The sequence below is a fragment of the Filicampus tigris genome, chromosome 15 (assembly GCF_054856515.1).
Source record: "Filicampus tigris isolate MCC_2025a chromosome 15, RoL_Ftig_1.0, whole genome shotgun sequence".
NCBI lineage: Eukaryota > Metazoa > Chordata > Actinopteri > Syngnathiformes > Syngnathidae > Filicampus > Filicampus tigris.
The window spans coordinates 8,180,719-8,197,592 of NC_141231.1; the positions used below are offsets into that span (position 1 = coordinate 8,180,719).

The 16,874-nt window shown below is 42.5% G+C and overlaps 1 protein-coding gene across 2 annotated transcripts; it reads right to left on the reverse strand.

Moving 5' to 3' along the window:
• Positions 1 to 1,123: 1,123 nt before the first annotated feature.
• On the reverse strand, positions 1,124 to 15,048 carry znf532 (zinc finger protein 532). Of its 2 annotated transcripts, XM_086052892.1 has the most exons (10): positions 14,863 to 15,048; positions 13,419 to 13,787; positions 6,812 to 9,110; positions 5,690 to 5,871; positions 4,932 to 5,108; positions 4,388 to 4,550; positions 4,006 to 4,308; positions 3,792 to 3,904; positions 2,546 to 2,678; positions 1,124 to 2,471 (listed from the first exon to the last, which is right to left on the reverse strand). In XM_086052892.1, exons 3-10 carry the CDS (start codon positions 9,077 to 9,079, stop codon positions 1,977 to 1,979), a joined length of 3,834 nt encoding a protein of 1,277 aa, XP_085909018.1. In that variant the 5' UTR covers positions 9,080 to 9,110; positions 13,419 to 13,787; positions 14,863 to 15,048; the 3' UTR covers positions 1,124 to 1,976. The 2 variants fall into 2 exon arrangements, with proteins under 2 accessions (XP_085909018.1, XP_085909019.1); XM_086052893.1 differs by lacking the exons at positions 13,419 to 13,787; positions 14,863 to 15,048 and adding an exon at positions 12,041 to 12,763.
• Positions 15,049 to 16,874: the final 1,826 nt, after the last annotated feature.

A 16,874-nucleotide genomic window follows, 5' to 3' on the forward strand; every position in this document is an offset into this window, starting at 1 on the left:
AAAGAGTTATCTTTACAACTGTGCCTCGTGCACACCTGCTTTTCTACGTTAGGTGTAACAAAAAGGACCCAGAGTGTCGCTTTGTCATTGCAGGATCAACGTGATTAGCACCTTCGCTTCACAAAAGATGACTGCCGCATAAGGTGTTGAATTTCCTGAACATTTCCGCTCTGCCTTAATTGGCGTGCTAGTGATTTGTTTTTAATCAGCAACATTTTCCTTCAGGTTGGCTTTTACAGGTTTAGGAACCATATTTGGTTAACTTCGATTTAAGTCAATGTGGATGCCTCATGTCTTGCTATAAGGTAGTAGAAAAGGGATTTAATCAGGAAGCGAAATATGGCAGCCTCCTGTAGGGGGAGGCGCGCCCTATGTAATATAATTGATTACTTCACCCACAATTATATAAAAATAATTACGTTGATGTGATAGAGCAGCATTATTTTGCATATTGTTGAAATGAATAGTGGGTTTTTAAAATGAATGATAATTGAAAATTCAAAATATATGTTCTTTAAAGTACAATCCCAACAATTTTCTGGGGTTAAATTTGCGATGTATTTCAACCCTCATAATAAAGGGTTAGTTATATCGATAGATAGATAGATAGATAGATGGATGGATGGATAGTTGGATGGATGGATGGATGGATGGATGGATGGATGCATGGATGGATAGATAGATAGATAGATAGACAGACAGATAGATAGATAGACAGATAGATAGATAGATAGATAGATAGATAGATAGATAGATAGATAAATAGATAGATAGATAGATAGATAGATAGATAGATAGATAGATAGATAGATAGATAGATAGATAGATAAGCACACTATATGATTATTAAAAATATGGAAAACTAATTTAACTAACTTTCTGGAGATCAGATTGAGAATTAATTCAACCATCGTAATAAATGGTTAATGATGATGATGATGGCGGGATAATAAAAATAAAAGTAGAATAATAGATACAGTTCAGCATTGCCCACTAGAGGGTGAGCTTGTTCCAAAAAACCACACAGCCTACTGTAGTTGTACCTTTTGTTTTCTCTTTTTTTGAAATGGCAATTGAAGGACGACGAACAACTACTGTCTTGTTAGAAGTTGATGACATCATCTTTTGCCTTGCTTCCACCATTTATTGAAGTTAAGACCAGCGCAAGCATCTGAATTGTCTAATAAAATTAAAAAACAGCAGCAACGGTAGCAGCAACAAGACAACATTCTAAGAAAGAATTCACAGACTGCTTCTCTCATGCAGTTTAACAGCGAGAGGCTAAAGTCCTCTTGTCAAAAAGTAGCTTCCCTTCTACCCTACAGCTTATCGATATGTGTGGCTGTTACCGTGTTGACGATTCAAAGCTTTGTTTTCAGTGTAACAGCCACGTTTACATTCTCCAATGTACCAATGAACAAGAATAATGTTGACGGAAAGGCTAAGTCTACTGGTACACTGGTAGGCCTTTTGAAAAATGAAATTGATTTTTCACTCACAGAGGGGTGTTATTGTCATTGAATGTATTCTGTTGTCAAATAAAGTTGAGTAAAAATAAGATAATAGAGAAAAAAAACGTGGTATGTTTAAAGGGGACCAGTCAAATTAAGTAAAAAACTCAATTCTCCTAAAGGTAATTTCCATGGACAAAAGCCATAGAAAATATGACATTTTAAAAATACCTGTTTATGTGGAGAATTTCACTATAACAATATGATACAGCCATAGGTTATGTAAGTCTACACAACAGTGCAAACTGTTTAAAATGGTCTTCTATAAAAAAAAAACATCAATTCAAGTCTTTAGAAACTGAAGTACAAAAACTAAGTCATTCAATTAAAAACAAAAAATGACTCTCATATACTGTATTGTACATGTGCTGTGTGAACAGTACTTAGAATATATATATATATTGCAGTGTTTTGTACATAGTAGGACCATGTAAGTTGAAAAGTTCCGATTGTAGTTGAATCATTTCACTTCTCTGCTGAACTGAGTCGTTTGGCCTTGATGAACGCCATGCCGTGCGTCCTCATGTGGACGTTGAGTTTCCCCTCCGTCTCAAAGAGCTTCCCACACACTTCGCATTTGGTCTTTGGCATCCCGTCATCGCTGTCCGCCGTAACGTTCAGTTGGTTCTCCCTCTGGCTCTCGTCGTCATCCTGAGCCCTGAATCGCTTGAGACCTTGCTCCTTTAGCCGGTGTACAATGAAGAGGTGTCGGGCTTTGGAGCGGCGCGAGGTGTAGCAAAGGCCGCACTCCTGGCACTGGTAGGACGAGCCGTCCGACTTGTGCTGGGGGATGTGCTTGTGGAAGGCGGAGACGTCCTCGGTGGCCAGGCCGCAGACGGCGCACCTGTGAACTTTGGGGATGTTCACCTTGAGCCTCTTCAAAGGCTGCAAATCCAAACTCCTAGAGTTTAACCCAACGGACCCTTCATTATCTTCATTCTTTCTCTTGGTATTTGCAGACTGGGAAAAACATTCGAAAGATATTTTAGCACTGAGCGGCAACGTGAAGGACAAATAAACGTTTATATCCGTACCGATTTCTTATCCGGCAAATCATCCCTGGTATCGGAGGTTGCGGTCTTCTCCTCTGAGGTGCCGTGCATCAACTGAATGTGCTGATCCAGCAGCACTCTCTTCGTGAACGGCTGACTCAGAGTCGGGCAGTGCCTGTTAAAGTGCAATAAAATCGCAGTGACACTCCCAACAAGCTGTTCAGCTTCTCTCATTTGCATTGGCCTTCTTTATTCTTTCTCTGCCCATTTTTGGTTTTACTACGACTCAACTTGTCAAATCTCTCTGTCGTCAACTATTTCATTTTTGAAGTGGTACCTTGACTTACGAATCCCCCATCTTAAAGTGGAAGTCAACCCAAACCTATTTTTTTCAAGAATATGTTCTATGCAAGCCCACTAGTTTTAACAAGGCATTCTGATAAATATTGCGTTTGTGGAATAAGAGTTAATCCACCTATTTTTAGCCATCTCTGGGGGCAGCCATTTTGTCACTTCTGTCAACTGAAAATGACATCACAACTGCTCAGACAACGACCAATCACGGCTCAGCTTCAGAAAACAGGTCAGCCGTGATTGGTCGTTACCTGAGCCCTGAGCAGTTGTGATGTCATTTTCAGTCGACAGAAGTGACAAAATGGCCGACGCCTGAGATGGCTAGAAAGGGGTGGATTTTGCTGCTTAACTCATATTCCACAAACGCAATATTAATCAGAATGCCGTGTTTCAATTAGTGGGCCTGCTGGGAACGTATTCTTGAAAAAAAGTATGTTTGAGTTGTCACTTGGTCGATTTAGTTTTGTGTTGTGAAGCAAAAGTCGAGTTGCAAGCTAGTTTTACCGACTACTTGACTTTAGTACTCCACATTCATTTTTAAAAGGGAACTAAACTTGAACTAAAAACAATATAATGCAAGGAACTGGGTCGACCAGAGTTTTCTGATCAGACAGTCCAATTTTTTCTTAATTCAGCTACACACTGGATCTTCAAAACTGGAAATTCTAAGCAAATTTTCTTGCATGAAAGCAGGTTAGTAGATTTCCCTCACTCCCTAGCATCACTCAACATAAGTTTTTTCTTTTTGTTTACCATAGTCTAAGATAATGGGTGACTATTGCCAGAACAGCTTTCTGCATCTGATTGTTTCCGGGTTCTGAGGGTCCACTAGCTGCCATATCTGACCTGCAATCCAAAATTCCCCCTTTTTTGTTTCACCGCCTGGTATCCACTTTTGCATTTACTTAACAAATCACTTGTAGCTTGTACTCACGGGCAGGTGTAGACTTTGCGCACTCCCTTGTGTTTGAGGCGGTTGTGTCGACAAAGACTGTGGGTAGAACTGAAGGATTTCTCGCACTGTCGGCACGGATGCTTCTTCAATATCTAATGTGAGATTGGAAGATTGTGAGATGTCGCGTATTATTCTTAACCGCGTTAGCCGACTTAACATGCCAAAAGTTTCCGTAACGGGTTCAGACAATCACCTTGCCATGTTCTCGTTTCATGTGAGCCACAAAGATCTCCCTGGAAGTGAAGACGGTGTTGCATTCTCCACATGTATACCCTGAACCATCGGGGTTCTTAAGATCGCCGGAGCTATTTTTGGTTGAGGTTTTTGGTGATGAAGCTGCAGCTTTATTGACACCCTTCTTTTGACCATTGATGTTTGCTCCATCACCGTTTTTGTTACTGGGGCCATTGTTTGAATTTGTAGGCTTGGTGCTGAGAGGGAAGTTAAGCCCCAAGTTTGGTGGGGCGTCAGTGGTCTTCAAAGTTCCATGGATGGCCTTGCAAAGTTCAAATGGATTGAATTGAGGTGTGATTGAGTTATTTAATTGATTTGCGTATCAACTATTGAGGTCCTACCTTTATATGGTCCATCATGAGCTGTTTCTGCGCGTAGTGCATGGAGCAGTCGGGGCATTTGAAGACAGGAACTTTATGATTAACAACATGCTGGTCGAAGTGTGAGTTGAGCAGAGACTGCATTGTGAACACAGTATCGCACATGGAACACTTGTATATAAGCCTGTCGGGTACAAGAAAGACAATGTCCTTAACAAAAGTAAGTGACACTGTTCATTGAGTTTTGGGAATACGGGATTTGGTAATGACGCTAAATTTGCTACATCCGCTAATGAAGAGCTATTGAAGTCAGTGGTGTCCATATGGAACAAAAACAAGTTAATCCAACATGTCTAAAATCCTACTGGTGAAGCAGAAAGGGCGATTTTCCTGCGATTTGGTTCCGGGTATCAAGTTGCTGTTGTCGTGTCCAATTCTTCAATGCTAAATTACATACTGCTATTGATATGTGACTTTTCCCTCTCCGCGTCGATTTAATCGGAGTGGAACACTTCTAAAATGATTTTAAGTGCTTTTGACCCGTGCGGCCTTTACCACCACTCACTTGGGCTCTCCTGCTTTCAGTCCAGGATGCTGTGTGTGCGCATGAGAGTGTGTTGCTGGCGCAGACTTGAAGGCCATGGGGCAAAGGGGACATTTACAGAAGATCTCACAGTGTGTAGTCTGGATGTGCGACTTGAGGGTTGCAACATCAGCAAAAATCACACTACAGTGGACACAGCTAACGGGTGGAGACAGGACAGAGAATAAAAAAATAAATGAGTTACTCAAGTCAAACTTGAACACTGAGAGCAAAAGGATACATTCAAGATTTGTTTTTGCTTTCTATTTCCATGAGCTGAATTCACAGATCACAGATATTCTTTATGTACACAAAAAGCCTATATGAATATTGCTGTTACACATGGTGAGCAATTATTAGGCCAGATGGATGTACTGTGCTATGTTAAAAGTGTACATTTTAGAGTGGCCTTTATTGTGGGCAAACCTCTGAAATAATCATGCTAATCTAATTAGCATCTTGCTATGCCACACCTGTGAGGTGGTGGATTATTTCAGCAAAGGAGAAGTGCTCACCCACACATATTTAGATGTACTCGTAAACAACATTTGAGTGAATTAGACCTTTTGTGTACATAGCAAAAGTCTTAGACCAGTTCAGCTCATGAAAAATGGGAGCAAGAACAAGCGTGTTGCAATTATATTTTTGCTCAGTGTTAACAAGACTTAGGTTGTTTCGAATAGTAACTGGTCTATCGCCACAAGATTTCAAATGAATGAATTTCAGTTCAAGAGACTAACCGGTAGCCGACTCTACGGGTGTAGTGCAGGCAGTTCTTTGTGACGTGGGACTGGAAGTGGACAGAACGACAGCTCGCGCCACATTCGGGACAAATGTATGGAGACTTGTGCTGGTGGATTCGTTGATGGCATAGAAAACTGCAATGGTTTGGGAGAAGCATTTGGCAGATGGTGCAAGTTTTCTGATAGAACAGAGAAAGGAAGATAGAGAAGATAGATATTGCACTGTTGTCAAAATACTTTCCCTGCTTAAAATCTCAAGTGCACAGTAAGTAAACCTGAGCTATATTGAGGTTCATCGTTCGTGACAGCTATCCTAACTAACTTTGATGTGATCTAGATATTTTGTTCTCTACTCTAGATACACAACTTTAAATATTCACAACTTTTGTACGCGGGTTGAAGTGGCCTTTTCAGCCAAACTTTGCAGTCTGACAGATTTTCATTTTTGGGGAAATCCTGTCACATTGCTATTTCAAGTCCAACTTTGGAGTTGCGCGGCTTCAGTGAAGTATCACGTTGTGCCACAACCTGAAGGGTAACAACAATTGGAAGGAAGGGACAGAAAATGTCCTCAACTAGTATTGGAGTCCCCAACAGTAATAGTTGTTGTTCCCTCAGGACAGAGAGAATATATGCCGGTTAGTATTTTTGGGTTTAAATATGCAATGTTTAAGTAAGTGAAGGAAAAAAAACAGCTTGAAGCAAGCACGATTTGCGTCTTATTTGGAGAAAAATGCAAGCAAAAGTCTTTTTCTGTTTCTTCAAAATGATCTTATATGACAGTGTACCGTTTCTTGATAGCGAGAGTGAGAATAGGCGCTAATGAAGACTTTAAAATGCTTTGTGATAAGTTTAAGTGTGTTTTAATAGGTTTAAATGTGGTTAACTCATTCACTGCCAGACATTTTCAGACCCTCTTTTACCCGAACGTTTGAAAAAAAAAAAAGGTCAATGGCAGTGAATGAGTTAAAAGTGTGAGTCTTACAACGTTTTTCCTTTTTTTTTTTTTTTTTTAAAAAGGCTTCTTTCATCTATTAAGTATTGGGGGTGGGTCTGAAAGGTATCCCCCTTGATAAATGGGGATTTTCTGTAGATTAAAAGCAGCATCATGTGCCATACCTGCCCACTGGTCTCCAGAACTTGTTGATAATGCGTTGCTAGTGAGCTGTCGTCCTGGAACGTTTCATTACATTCCAAACACTTGAGGCTGTGCCTGCAGAGCTTTGACGCATCATCGTCTAAGGGCACGGCTGCCTCGAGAGACGTATTGTGTGGAGTTGAACTCACTGCACTCTGTGACCCACTACTTGGAACTTTTCCTGTGGTTTGAATGGGAAAGGCCAGTGCATCGGAGGCGGAGGAGATGCTGTCTGTGATGGTGGGCGGTCCAGCAAAGGGCGATGTCGTTATCATCTGGTCTGCGGGGATCGGTTTTAAGATGAGATGTGAGCACTGCATGACAACCCCTTTGTCCTTGTGGCCCCTAGCATGAGACAGCAGACTGCATTTGTTGTAAAAGATGAGACTTTTCGAGCAGTGGTTGCAGGTAACCTCAATCCGCACACTGCGACGTTCGTAGTGTTGGGTCAGGCTCTTTTCAAGAGCAAAGGAATCGCCGCACTCCAAGCACTTGTAGCCACGAGTGGGAAGGGAAATGCAGGCTGTGGTTGGCGGAGAGAGGTTTGGGACATACACAGGAATGGGATTGATGCTACTCAAAACTTTATTAAAAGCATCAACGACAGAGCTTTGAGAGCTGCTGAAGACTTGAACCCTGGAGAGTTTCTTCGCAGACTGGCCACTGACAAGGGCTTGCTGTTTGAGAACTTGCGATTGCTGTTGCTGGGATTGCCTGGAGGAGGACATTGCTTTTTGGAGCTCGCTGGCAGCAGAGGACGCATTCTTGGAGAGAAGATTGAGATTGCTAAAATGGACTGCCTTCGGTACAAGTTTGGCATTAGTCAGACTGGAAGCAGGGACCATGACAGTCTGTTGTTGCATGGCGTTTGCCGCTTTAAGGATGGCACTGCTGGCACTTTGTACCGAGGCGGCTGGAATGACGGTTGCTTTGACGGTGGTGTTATTAGACAGCTTCAGGTTGATGACCTGGGAACCAGCTGTCTTGACGGCTGAGGCTGGCAAGAAGGCTGTCGCCACTGGTTTGATGGTCATCTGCTTCGTTATTTCTATTGATGGTCCTCCGCAGGTTGCAACGACTGTCGTTGGCAACGAGGACATTGCGGGGGATGAAATAAATGCGCCACTGGTAGCCTTTACCGTTAAGCCATTTCCAAAGCGGTCTCCTTTGTTCACACTGCCAAGATCGAATTCCGGGATGACTCGTGTCACTGTGCGCTTGATCTGTCCAGAAGAGGTCTTGACTGTTTTTATCCTGACTTTTGGGATGACCGGTGTGGTGTCTGTACTGCTACTCTCACTATTGACACTAGAGGGACTATCCGGTGGTCCTGATAGCAGGCGCTTTGCCAACTCCAGTGCTGACTCCTGCTCACGTTTCTTCCCTGGAGCCCTGGAATTGTCATTGTCTTGGTTTGAGTCAGTCTGCATAATAGGAGAATTTAGAATATAGTCTTGAGTGCTTTCCTTTTTAGCGCTAAGAGCTGCAATGGCTGCGATACAGGAAGAAAGTTTTGCAGAGGTCTTTGACTGGATTTGGGATGTTTGCCCATTATTCTCCTTGCCATGTGTTAAGTGAAGCGTTTCTTTGGGTTCTTCTTGAAACAAAGTCGATTGAGGGGTGTTATTGGACACAGAACCTTCCAGAATGATATTTTGATTGTTATTCTGATCTGGTTTTAAGTCCTTTGTTTTGGACTTAGAAACCTTTTCCACAGATGCAGGGTGTTTAGAATGCTGTCTCTCTTTCTTGGTCGTGGACTTGTGAAGTGAATGTCCGATACTTTTGATAGTCGGATCACGTACTTCATTCTTGTCCTCCTCAAACTCTTCCGCACTGGAGATGGGACTGAACTGATTACAGGGTAACGACTGCTTGCATACTGCATGTTCATCCGCCTTAGAAGGATTACATCCATTTTTGGGGCAACAAACACCCGTTGGCATGGAAGTCACGAAGCCATTTTGAAGTTTATTGCTAATTCTTATAGAATGAGGTTGGGTATGGAACTGCAAATCCTTTTCTAACAGGTTTCCAACATGCTGACTTGTATCCGCATTTCTAATATTCTTGACGATGACACTTACACCGACATCTTCGTTGGTTGTGGACCCGCACTTTGCTTGCTTGACATTGTCATCATGGTCATCTTCCTGGCCAGATTCAATTGCAGTTTTAGGATCCACCATGTCGGGGATGTCGAAGGCCGCCAGGAGGTCGTCAAAGTCTGGTGTCTTCATATCTCCCATGTTCCTTTCCCTGCTGTAATTTGGAACTCACCTGTAAGTGTCAGAAAATAATATAGTCATCGTATTCCATGGATTGATCATCACAGCCATTGTCGCCGACTCTTTTAATTACATCAAATATTGTGTTTATTGGTCATTTGTTTGGGGGGTTGTGCAAGATGAAATCGAGTATTTAATAACCATAGACTAGATCACACCTTTAAGTATTATGTTAAAGTCAAATAACCTAAATTCAGCTTTTTTTCCTCCTTATTTTCAATAATAAAAAAAAAATAATAAAAATAAAAAAAGGAAGAAAGAATTAAATCAATAACGACCAATATAAAATAATTATATTGTGATCTGGTTTTCAGTCATATCGCCCAACCCTAGTTGCATAGAATGCATAATCACTAACTGTACAATGGTACCAGGGAAACACATCCTGTGGTCAACTACGTTGAGGTTGCTATAATTAAAAATGAGGTATCATTCATACAGTCAGCATGCTGAAATATATATTTTTTCTTCGAGAAATACAAATACGGATGAATGGATGTAGAAAAGCCAGCCATATAACATGTCATTTTGAAAGTAATGGGTAAGTAATACCACTGGATTTGTCTTAGTCTCATTCTTTTTTTCTATCGATGGAATGCTTACAATATAATGTGAAAGCATGAATATCGAGTGAAATATGGTCAATATTTGTGTCCAAAGATGCCTAAGCTATCTAGTAAAAGCCTGCATTTGAACGAGAATAAAAACTCAAATTTGTTTTGATCATAATTTTAGTTGTTGTTGTTGTTTTTCAGAGTTGTAAAATTGATAAACTGTGTGATACCGAAGCTAAAATGATCATAGAATTGAAAACAGAACAAATGGTAAACATGTCCCTGTCCTGTCTATTAATACAATATGTCTAAATAGACAATTAGTAGTACGCCGATTGATCGGCAACCGATCATAATCGGCCAATTACCTTGGAAAAGTACGCAATCGGCATATGTCAATCAATGCCTTTCATTCCCAATCACAAAAAACGATCACCCGCACCTTGTACTTTGCAGCCTGAAGCCAACTAGAGATCAGCTTGTGTGCTGTGAGTGTAGTGTCCCCTAGATTTGTGTTTTTTTCTGCGCTTTCAATTTGAAATGAATGTCCTGCTTCTCTACAATAAAGGGATAGAAAATGGGATGTTTTCTGATTAATCAATTGAAATCAATAATTAAGAGATTAATGAATTATTAAGATAATTGTTAGTGAGCGGTTCTAAAATTTAAAAAATGTGCAGCTAATCCTTGTGATCAGTATCGGAATCAGAATCGGCCGATCTCACTCATGGATAATCGGAATATCGACATAAAACCCTGATCGGAAGACCCCTAATAATAATAATAATAAAAGTACTGCGTTTTTTTCGGTTTCAGTAATCTCCCCCTCTGAACGTTTGTCATCTTAACCATCATCATCAAGGGGTGAACACCAGAGGTGAGCATTTCGCCGGTACTGACAGAAGGTCCATCAGTCTATCAGATGGACGCCCGTTTTGCTGACGATTGACGATAAACTTCCAAAAAATTAGGTGGGTTTTCCTCCGTCAGCGTGATTGTCACCAACCGAGTCAAGTACCGACAGACCTCTCAGTCCATCACTGACGGACGCCCGTTCTGCTGACGACTGACAGAAACACACCCAACACACACGAGACAGGAGTTGGAGTACGAGCTACTTTGATTGTATTTTACCCTTGGCCGCAATGCTGAGCTGGATTCCAGCTATGGGAAGACATTTTAGACTTTAAATTAAAACGTTTTGGTGTTTTAGGAGTGTGTTCCAACTGTTCAATAGACTGGCAAATGATATGTGAAATATATGTGAGTATATGTGTGTGTGAAGCTCTTTGAGTAGGCACAGTATGAAGTAGATATAGTGCACTCAATTTACCATTTTAATCAAATTTGATTGTTCATCTTCTGGAGTGTGACATGTTTCTTTTTTGGGCGGGCAGGGGGAGGGGTCTGGCGAATAACAAACTGGCGGACCGGTGAAATTTACCGCCGAAAGCGACGACGGAAGCGCGGGTAAAATAACATGACGGAGTGACCGACTAACGATTACAGTTTGGGTCGGCTTGAAAATATGACGGACCGACGATGATTGACACGGGCCCATGACGAATGACGGCCTGGCAAAATTTTGTAAGTTGCCCACTTCTGGCTAATAGATGCATGGGTTAACTTCTTTTTAAATACACTTTGAAAGAATGTTAAACTGTTACTTACAACCTGGAAATGTGTTTCTAAATGTAAACAAATGTCCGGTTACCCAGCATCCAGGAACAAATTCTGTTCAAACTAAGAGATTCCTGTGTATGCTTCTCACTCGTTAATGACAAAACGTATTACACTATTTCATTTTCCAATTTAATTGCGGTATTTTTTTTCTACCTTTCATTTTTCATAGTGGGTGGTATATTACAGTGCAATATGAATATGCTACGTGTTTGTGTTCTTTTTATTAGGGACAAACGGCATATGTGTGAGGCTAGCCTGGTTCCATCAACACCACTTCTGCTCTTTGTGCCATATGACAATCCGCATACCCAGATTTTGTATTTCTTTTTTTAGCCTCAGTTCTACTTAAGAAGCCTCAATCCAGTACGAGGGGTGGGCGGGGGGGATTTCAGTGATGGCAGAGAGTGGGGTGGAGAGAAAAGGGCTGACGAGCAATGAAAGGATATGAAAATGGCTGCCACAACTGCAGACAGCGAAAGAGGCCTGGTGGGAGCAGCAAGCCGGAGACATCCGATGCTAAAAATGAATGTTAAAACGCACAAATATGACGGATAATTAAGACACAACACCTCTTTCAGACGCATGCGTCACTTCCAGCCCATATCCACACAATGCAAGATGTCCCCCATGTCAGTAAAATGAAGGTTAGTCGTAGAAACATGCAAGAAAATCCGCCACTCCTCACCCTCTCGCCTCGCCTCGTCCCTCTGCGGCCACTAGCCGAACCTTCCTCCTTTCCTTTTTCCCATCCCGCAACAAACATTCACTCCACCGCTAACCCTCAAAAAGCCATGCGGCCCACCATGACTGAAGCAACAACAACAAGAAAAATCCTGCTTCTTCGCAAAAGGCCCAGAAGTCAGGGTCAGGTTACATCCAGGGTGCTGGTGGTCCTGGGAAGGATCCGCTTTTGTCATTCTCTGAAGCACTGGCAGCACACAGACATACAAACAAGACACATAGATCAAGCCCTATGGTGTGTGTGTGTGGGTGTGTGCGCGCCTGTGTGTGTCAGGGCTGCACATTCACAGACTTCCAGGCAGCCAACCCCCCTCTGCCCTCATCCCTTCCCAAATCTCCCTGCCGTCTTTTCCGCGAGTCGTTGCCGCGTCGCAAACGGCCGCGCGGTCGACGCTTGCTCCGAGGTAGCCGGCGGCCGGGGTTCCGCCGACCGCCGTCGGGTCGGCGGGGAAAACCGCCCGTATCTCTCGGAGGAGCACAGAGACAGCATTGTTCCCGTCAGCTCTCCGTCTGCCTCAAACTGGTTTCAGCTAGTTCTGCTCGCCCCCGACATAAAGCCCATCGCTGCATTGCGGCCTCAAGAGCGCACAGGCAGCAGACAGAACAACGCTCTACTCCCAGGATAGCGCTTCCCATTTTTGCCTTTGTCTTATGGAACATGATGCTCGGATCGGATCAGGATCGCACACCTTTGTGGATAGTCAATCAAAAATGCAGAAGTGTATGAAGGAGGATAACGGGGAAGGAAATGACAATATTTACGTCTTGTGAGGTTGGGGATATTGAGGAAGTCAAGCTGAGGGGTGACGGCTGCAGGTCTGGATGTTGGACTAACGACTGGAAAAAGGACACAATGGTTCAATCGACTAACTTTGGTCATCTGCCCTCGTGCCGCATTGTGATTTCCGAACACCGAATACCGATCCGTTCTTTTCAGTCCAGTTTCCGAAACGATTACCGTCAATCTCCAAGAAATAATGTCAAAGTCAAACTTTGGGTATCCGTCCAATATGTTTCCTGAATTTTATAATCCCTAAAAAAAAACAGCGGCGTGGGAAAACACCGGTTATCCGTGCACACCTGCCTGCACCACTCACAGATTTCCAAAACTTTAAAAATCCCCAGGTGAGGTGGCCCTTGCAAAACATTGGGTGTCCATACATGCATCGCATATCCTGTTAGCAAAGGTGGCATGGGAGAACGCAGCGTCTACCTCTGCCTAGATTGCAACCAAACGGATGCCATCCCTCTCCACGCGCCCCCACGGAAACATGCATACACATCAACATGCACATGCAAATATGTAACTAAATATTGCATACCCAGTACGGTCTTTCCCCCCACACTGGAAAATGGATGTCTTCCTGTCGAGGCCTCAGCACCTGCTTAGTGTCTTACCCCGGCCATTCCAGCCTCCATCTTCTTCCTCCTTCCCCCTCCCCCTCCCACTCTGCTTCACTGATTCACTGCCAGTCCGGGCCTCCCTTCCGCCTTTGGCCGCCGCCGCCGCCACCTTCATGGACATTCATGAAGGGATGGATAGAAGTAGGGGGGTGGGGGGGGAAGGGGGTTAGTGCTGGTCGCACTGTTCAGCAGGCAAATCAGGCCTTTTGTCTCTATCGTTGGAGGGGGTGGTGGTGGTGGTGGTGGTGGTGGTGAAGGGACTCTCCACTCAGGCTCTGGAGCAGCAGCTGGTGCAGAGGAAGAAGAGAGAGAGAGGGAGGCAGATGGAGGTGGGGGGAGACGGAGTGGAAGAAATAATCGGCGAACGTCGGATGAGGGTGTCAATGCGTGCGCTGTTTTCATGTAATGGACCTTTCGCATTGCGTTTCTTCCTATTGGGATGAGGTGGGGCTCGTGCGTATAGAGCAGGGGTCACCAAGTCCGGTCCTCCAGGGCACCCGTCCTGCAGGTTTTCCATCTCTCCCTGCTGTAACACACCTGTTAAAATGATCAGGATCGTCATCGGGCTTCTCAAGAGCTTCCTGATGAGCTGATCATTTGAATCAGGTGTGTTACAGCAGGGAGAGATGGAAAAACTGCAGGACAGGTGCCCTCGAGGACCGGAGTTGGTGACCCCTGGTATAGAGGGACTAAATTCGAGGTAGGGTTAAGTAAGGTCAGTAGTTCTTCATTAATCTTTAAGAGTACATCAAAAGTAAATATTTCGTTGGCCAAGTCTACAGCCAAATGGGACTGCCTGGGCAATTTTCTGGCAGTGTTAAAGCGGAAGTCAACCCAAGCATATTTTTTTCAAGAATATGTTCCCAGCAGGCCCACTAGTTGAAACACAGCATTCTGATTAATTTTGTGTTTGTGGAATATAAATTAAGCAGCAAAATGCACTCCTTTTTAGCCATCTCTGGGTGGCCATTTTGTCTTCTGTCGACTGAAAATGACATCACAACTGCTCACAACGATCACGGCTGACCTGTTTTCTTAATCTGAGCCGTGATTGGTCGTTGTGAGCAGTTGTGATGTCATTTTCAGTCAACAGAAGACAAAATGGCCGTCCCCGGAGATGGATAAAAACGAGCGGATTAACACTTATTCCACAAACGCAATATTTATCAGAATGCCGTTTCAACTAGTGGACTTGCATAAAACATATTCTTGAAAAAAAAATATGTTTGCGTTGACTTCAACTTTAAAGGAAAAAAAGCATCACATTGTTGCGATTTTCATATATATTTTATATATATATATATATGTCCGTATTTGGAAGATTGGAGAAACTACGAGTGGAAAACAAAGATGCTAACCTACCTGGCGTTCCCTCACCGGGAACCAGTCCTCGACGCACCTGTCAGCCTCGCACTACTCCCAGCCTTTATTGTGTGAATGGGGCCATGATGGATTCATTTGTCAGGCAACACAAATGCACGGTATTAATTAACAAGGCAGGAACGCTATGTGCGTGTATTGAAAGGCCCGAGTGGCGCTTCCTGCCCCTCAACGGTGTGACACGTTATGCAGGAAAACAGAGCACAGCGAGCCTCCCCTCCCCCACTGACACAGTCATGTGACGTCATTTCTCCCTGGATGCGAGTAGGCAGAATGAGGCGCTCGCATCCTATCCTTGCATGAATTTACTGCACCCAATTAATTGATGCTGCTGCACTCTAGTACTCAGCACAATGAACACTCGGATACGCTTCTGCTATTCTTCTTTTGTCTCACACGGTATATGCCAATATTTGCATCAAGGTTATCTTGTCTCACAAACAGTGTAAGGCCTTTATTTTCACCTCGATTTTCTTTTGTCTTGCACGGCATATTTCCATACGCCTCCACTGTCTGACCATATCACCCCTTTTGTGCGCTTCTTTTGTCGTACATAGTGCAAGCGTATTTTTGCACCTTGGCTGTTCTGGCTTGTAATGAACTGGCCGTTCGGGAATCTTCCGAAAATTCCCGATGGCCGCCACGCCCCTGCCTCAACCTGCAATATTCATCAGAAAAAACGTGTTTCGACCACTGCATCGAAAATATCCTTGTAAATATTTTTTTGTTGTCAATTTCCCCTTAAAAGAGAGCAGGTAAAGTTATGATCAGGAATAAGAGCAAGCTGTATTTAAGGGACATCGGGAGTCCTACTTAAGGTACTGGTTTATTACTAGTCCAAACGCACTCTGCTTAATATGACGCAACAGGCCTGGAAATTAGTCGATGAAGCTAGCACACTGTTTGACAATATGCACCCGGGATTAAAAGAGAAGCATTTTTGAAAAAGAAAAAAGAAAATAACCAACGATCAGGCTCATTGAAGAGAAACAAATGCAGGGCCTCCACTCATTAAACTACATTCAACATAATGGCCATGTTTGTTTACTCTTTTATTTTATTTGGTTTCTATGCCGGTCCCTCAAAATATGTCAACAAGAAAGTAGCTGTGGTTCAAAAAAGGTTGAGGACAGCTGGAGTAAATCCTTTTAAAATTTAGAGTACGCTATCTTTTCTTGGGATTTGAATGATATTCAAAAGTCTTCGGAAAAGTTCATGTTCCAGTATTTGCTACAGCCTGCCTCCGTTGTCAATGAATGAATCTCGCCTCTTTGGTGCATTCATTCACATTTTATATGCGGCTGGTGCGTCAGAAGTCTGAATGGGAGAATCCATGTAAAGCAAAAGTGTGCAAGTCCAGGCGCATAAAAAAGGTCTTATACGTCAGTGTGAGAATGCTGCCCCATGATGCGCTTATATTTCAACACATTGGGTGTGTCCACCTTGATTCACTTGGTGACCATACAGAAAAAAAAATCTCAAATGGACTAAATTCTTTTCTCTTATTGGTCTTATTGGTTTGTCTTACATGAGAAAGTGACAGGCAAACATAGCAGCAAAAATAAACAAAAAATCTCCAAGCTGGCGTTTATTGATAACTGATTTCCAACCACTGTGACGCATATGTGGGGGAGATATTTAATTTCCCTTAATTGCTCCAAAAACGTTTTCTTATTTACTTCAAATAATGTACTTTTGTTAATTAATCTACCTACGTCAGCAATGGATCGTGACTATGGAGGACCAAAACTGCCAAAATAAAAAAATAAATAAAAGGGAAAATAAAAACAAATATAAAAAATATAATTGACAAAAATAAAATAAAATATAAATAAATTGATATTTAACTGTATTTATATATATATATTTTTGTATTTATTTCAGCATTGATTTTGCTATTTATTTTTCCTTTTAAATATTTTTTAATTTTTGTATTTATTTTTACATTTTTGTTGTTTTATTTCAATATTTTTATTTTTTTCAATCATATTTTT

Coding starts and splice junctions, on each gene's coding strand:
- znf532 (XM_086052892.1), bottom strand. CDS start 9,079: ATGGGAGATATGAAGACACCAGACTTTGACGACCTCCTGGCGGCCTTC. Junction 4,551..4,931: donor CTGAAAGCAGGAGAGCCCAA/GTGAGTGGTGGT, acceptor TGTACCCGACAG/GCTTATATACAAGTGTTCCA. Junction 2,472..2,545: donor ATTTGCCGGATAAGAAATCG/GTACGGATATAA, acceptor TGTTTTTCCCAG/TCTGCAAATACCAAGAGAAA.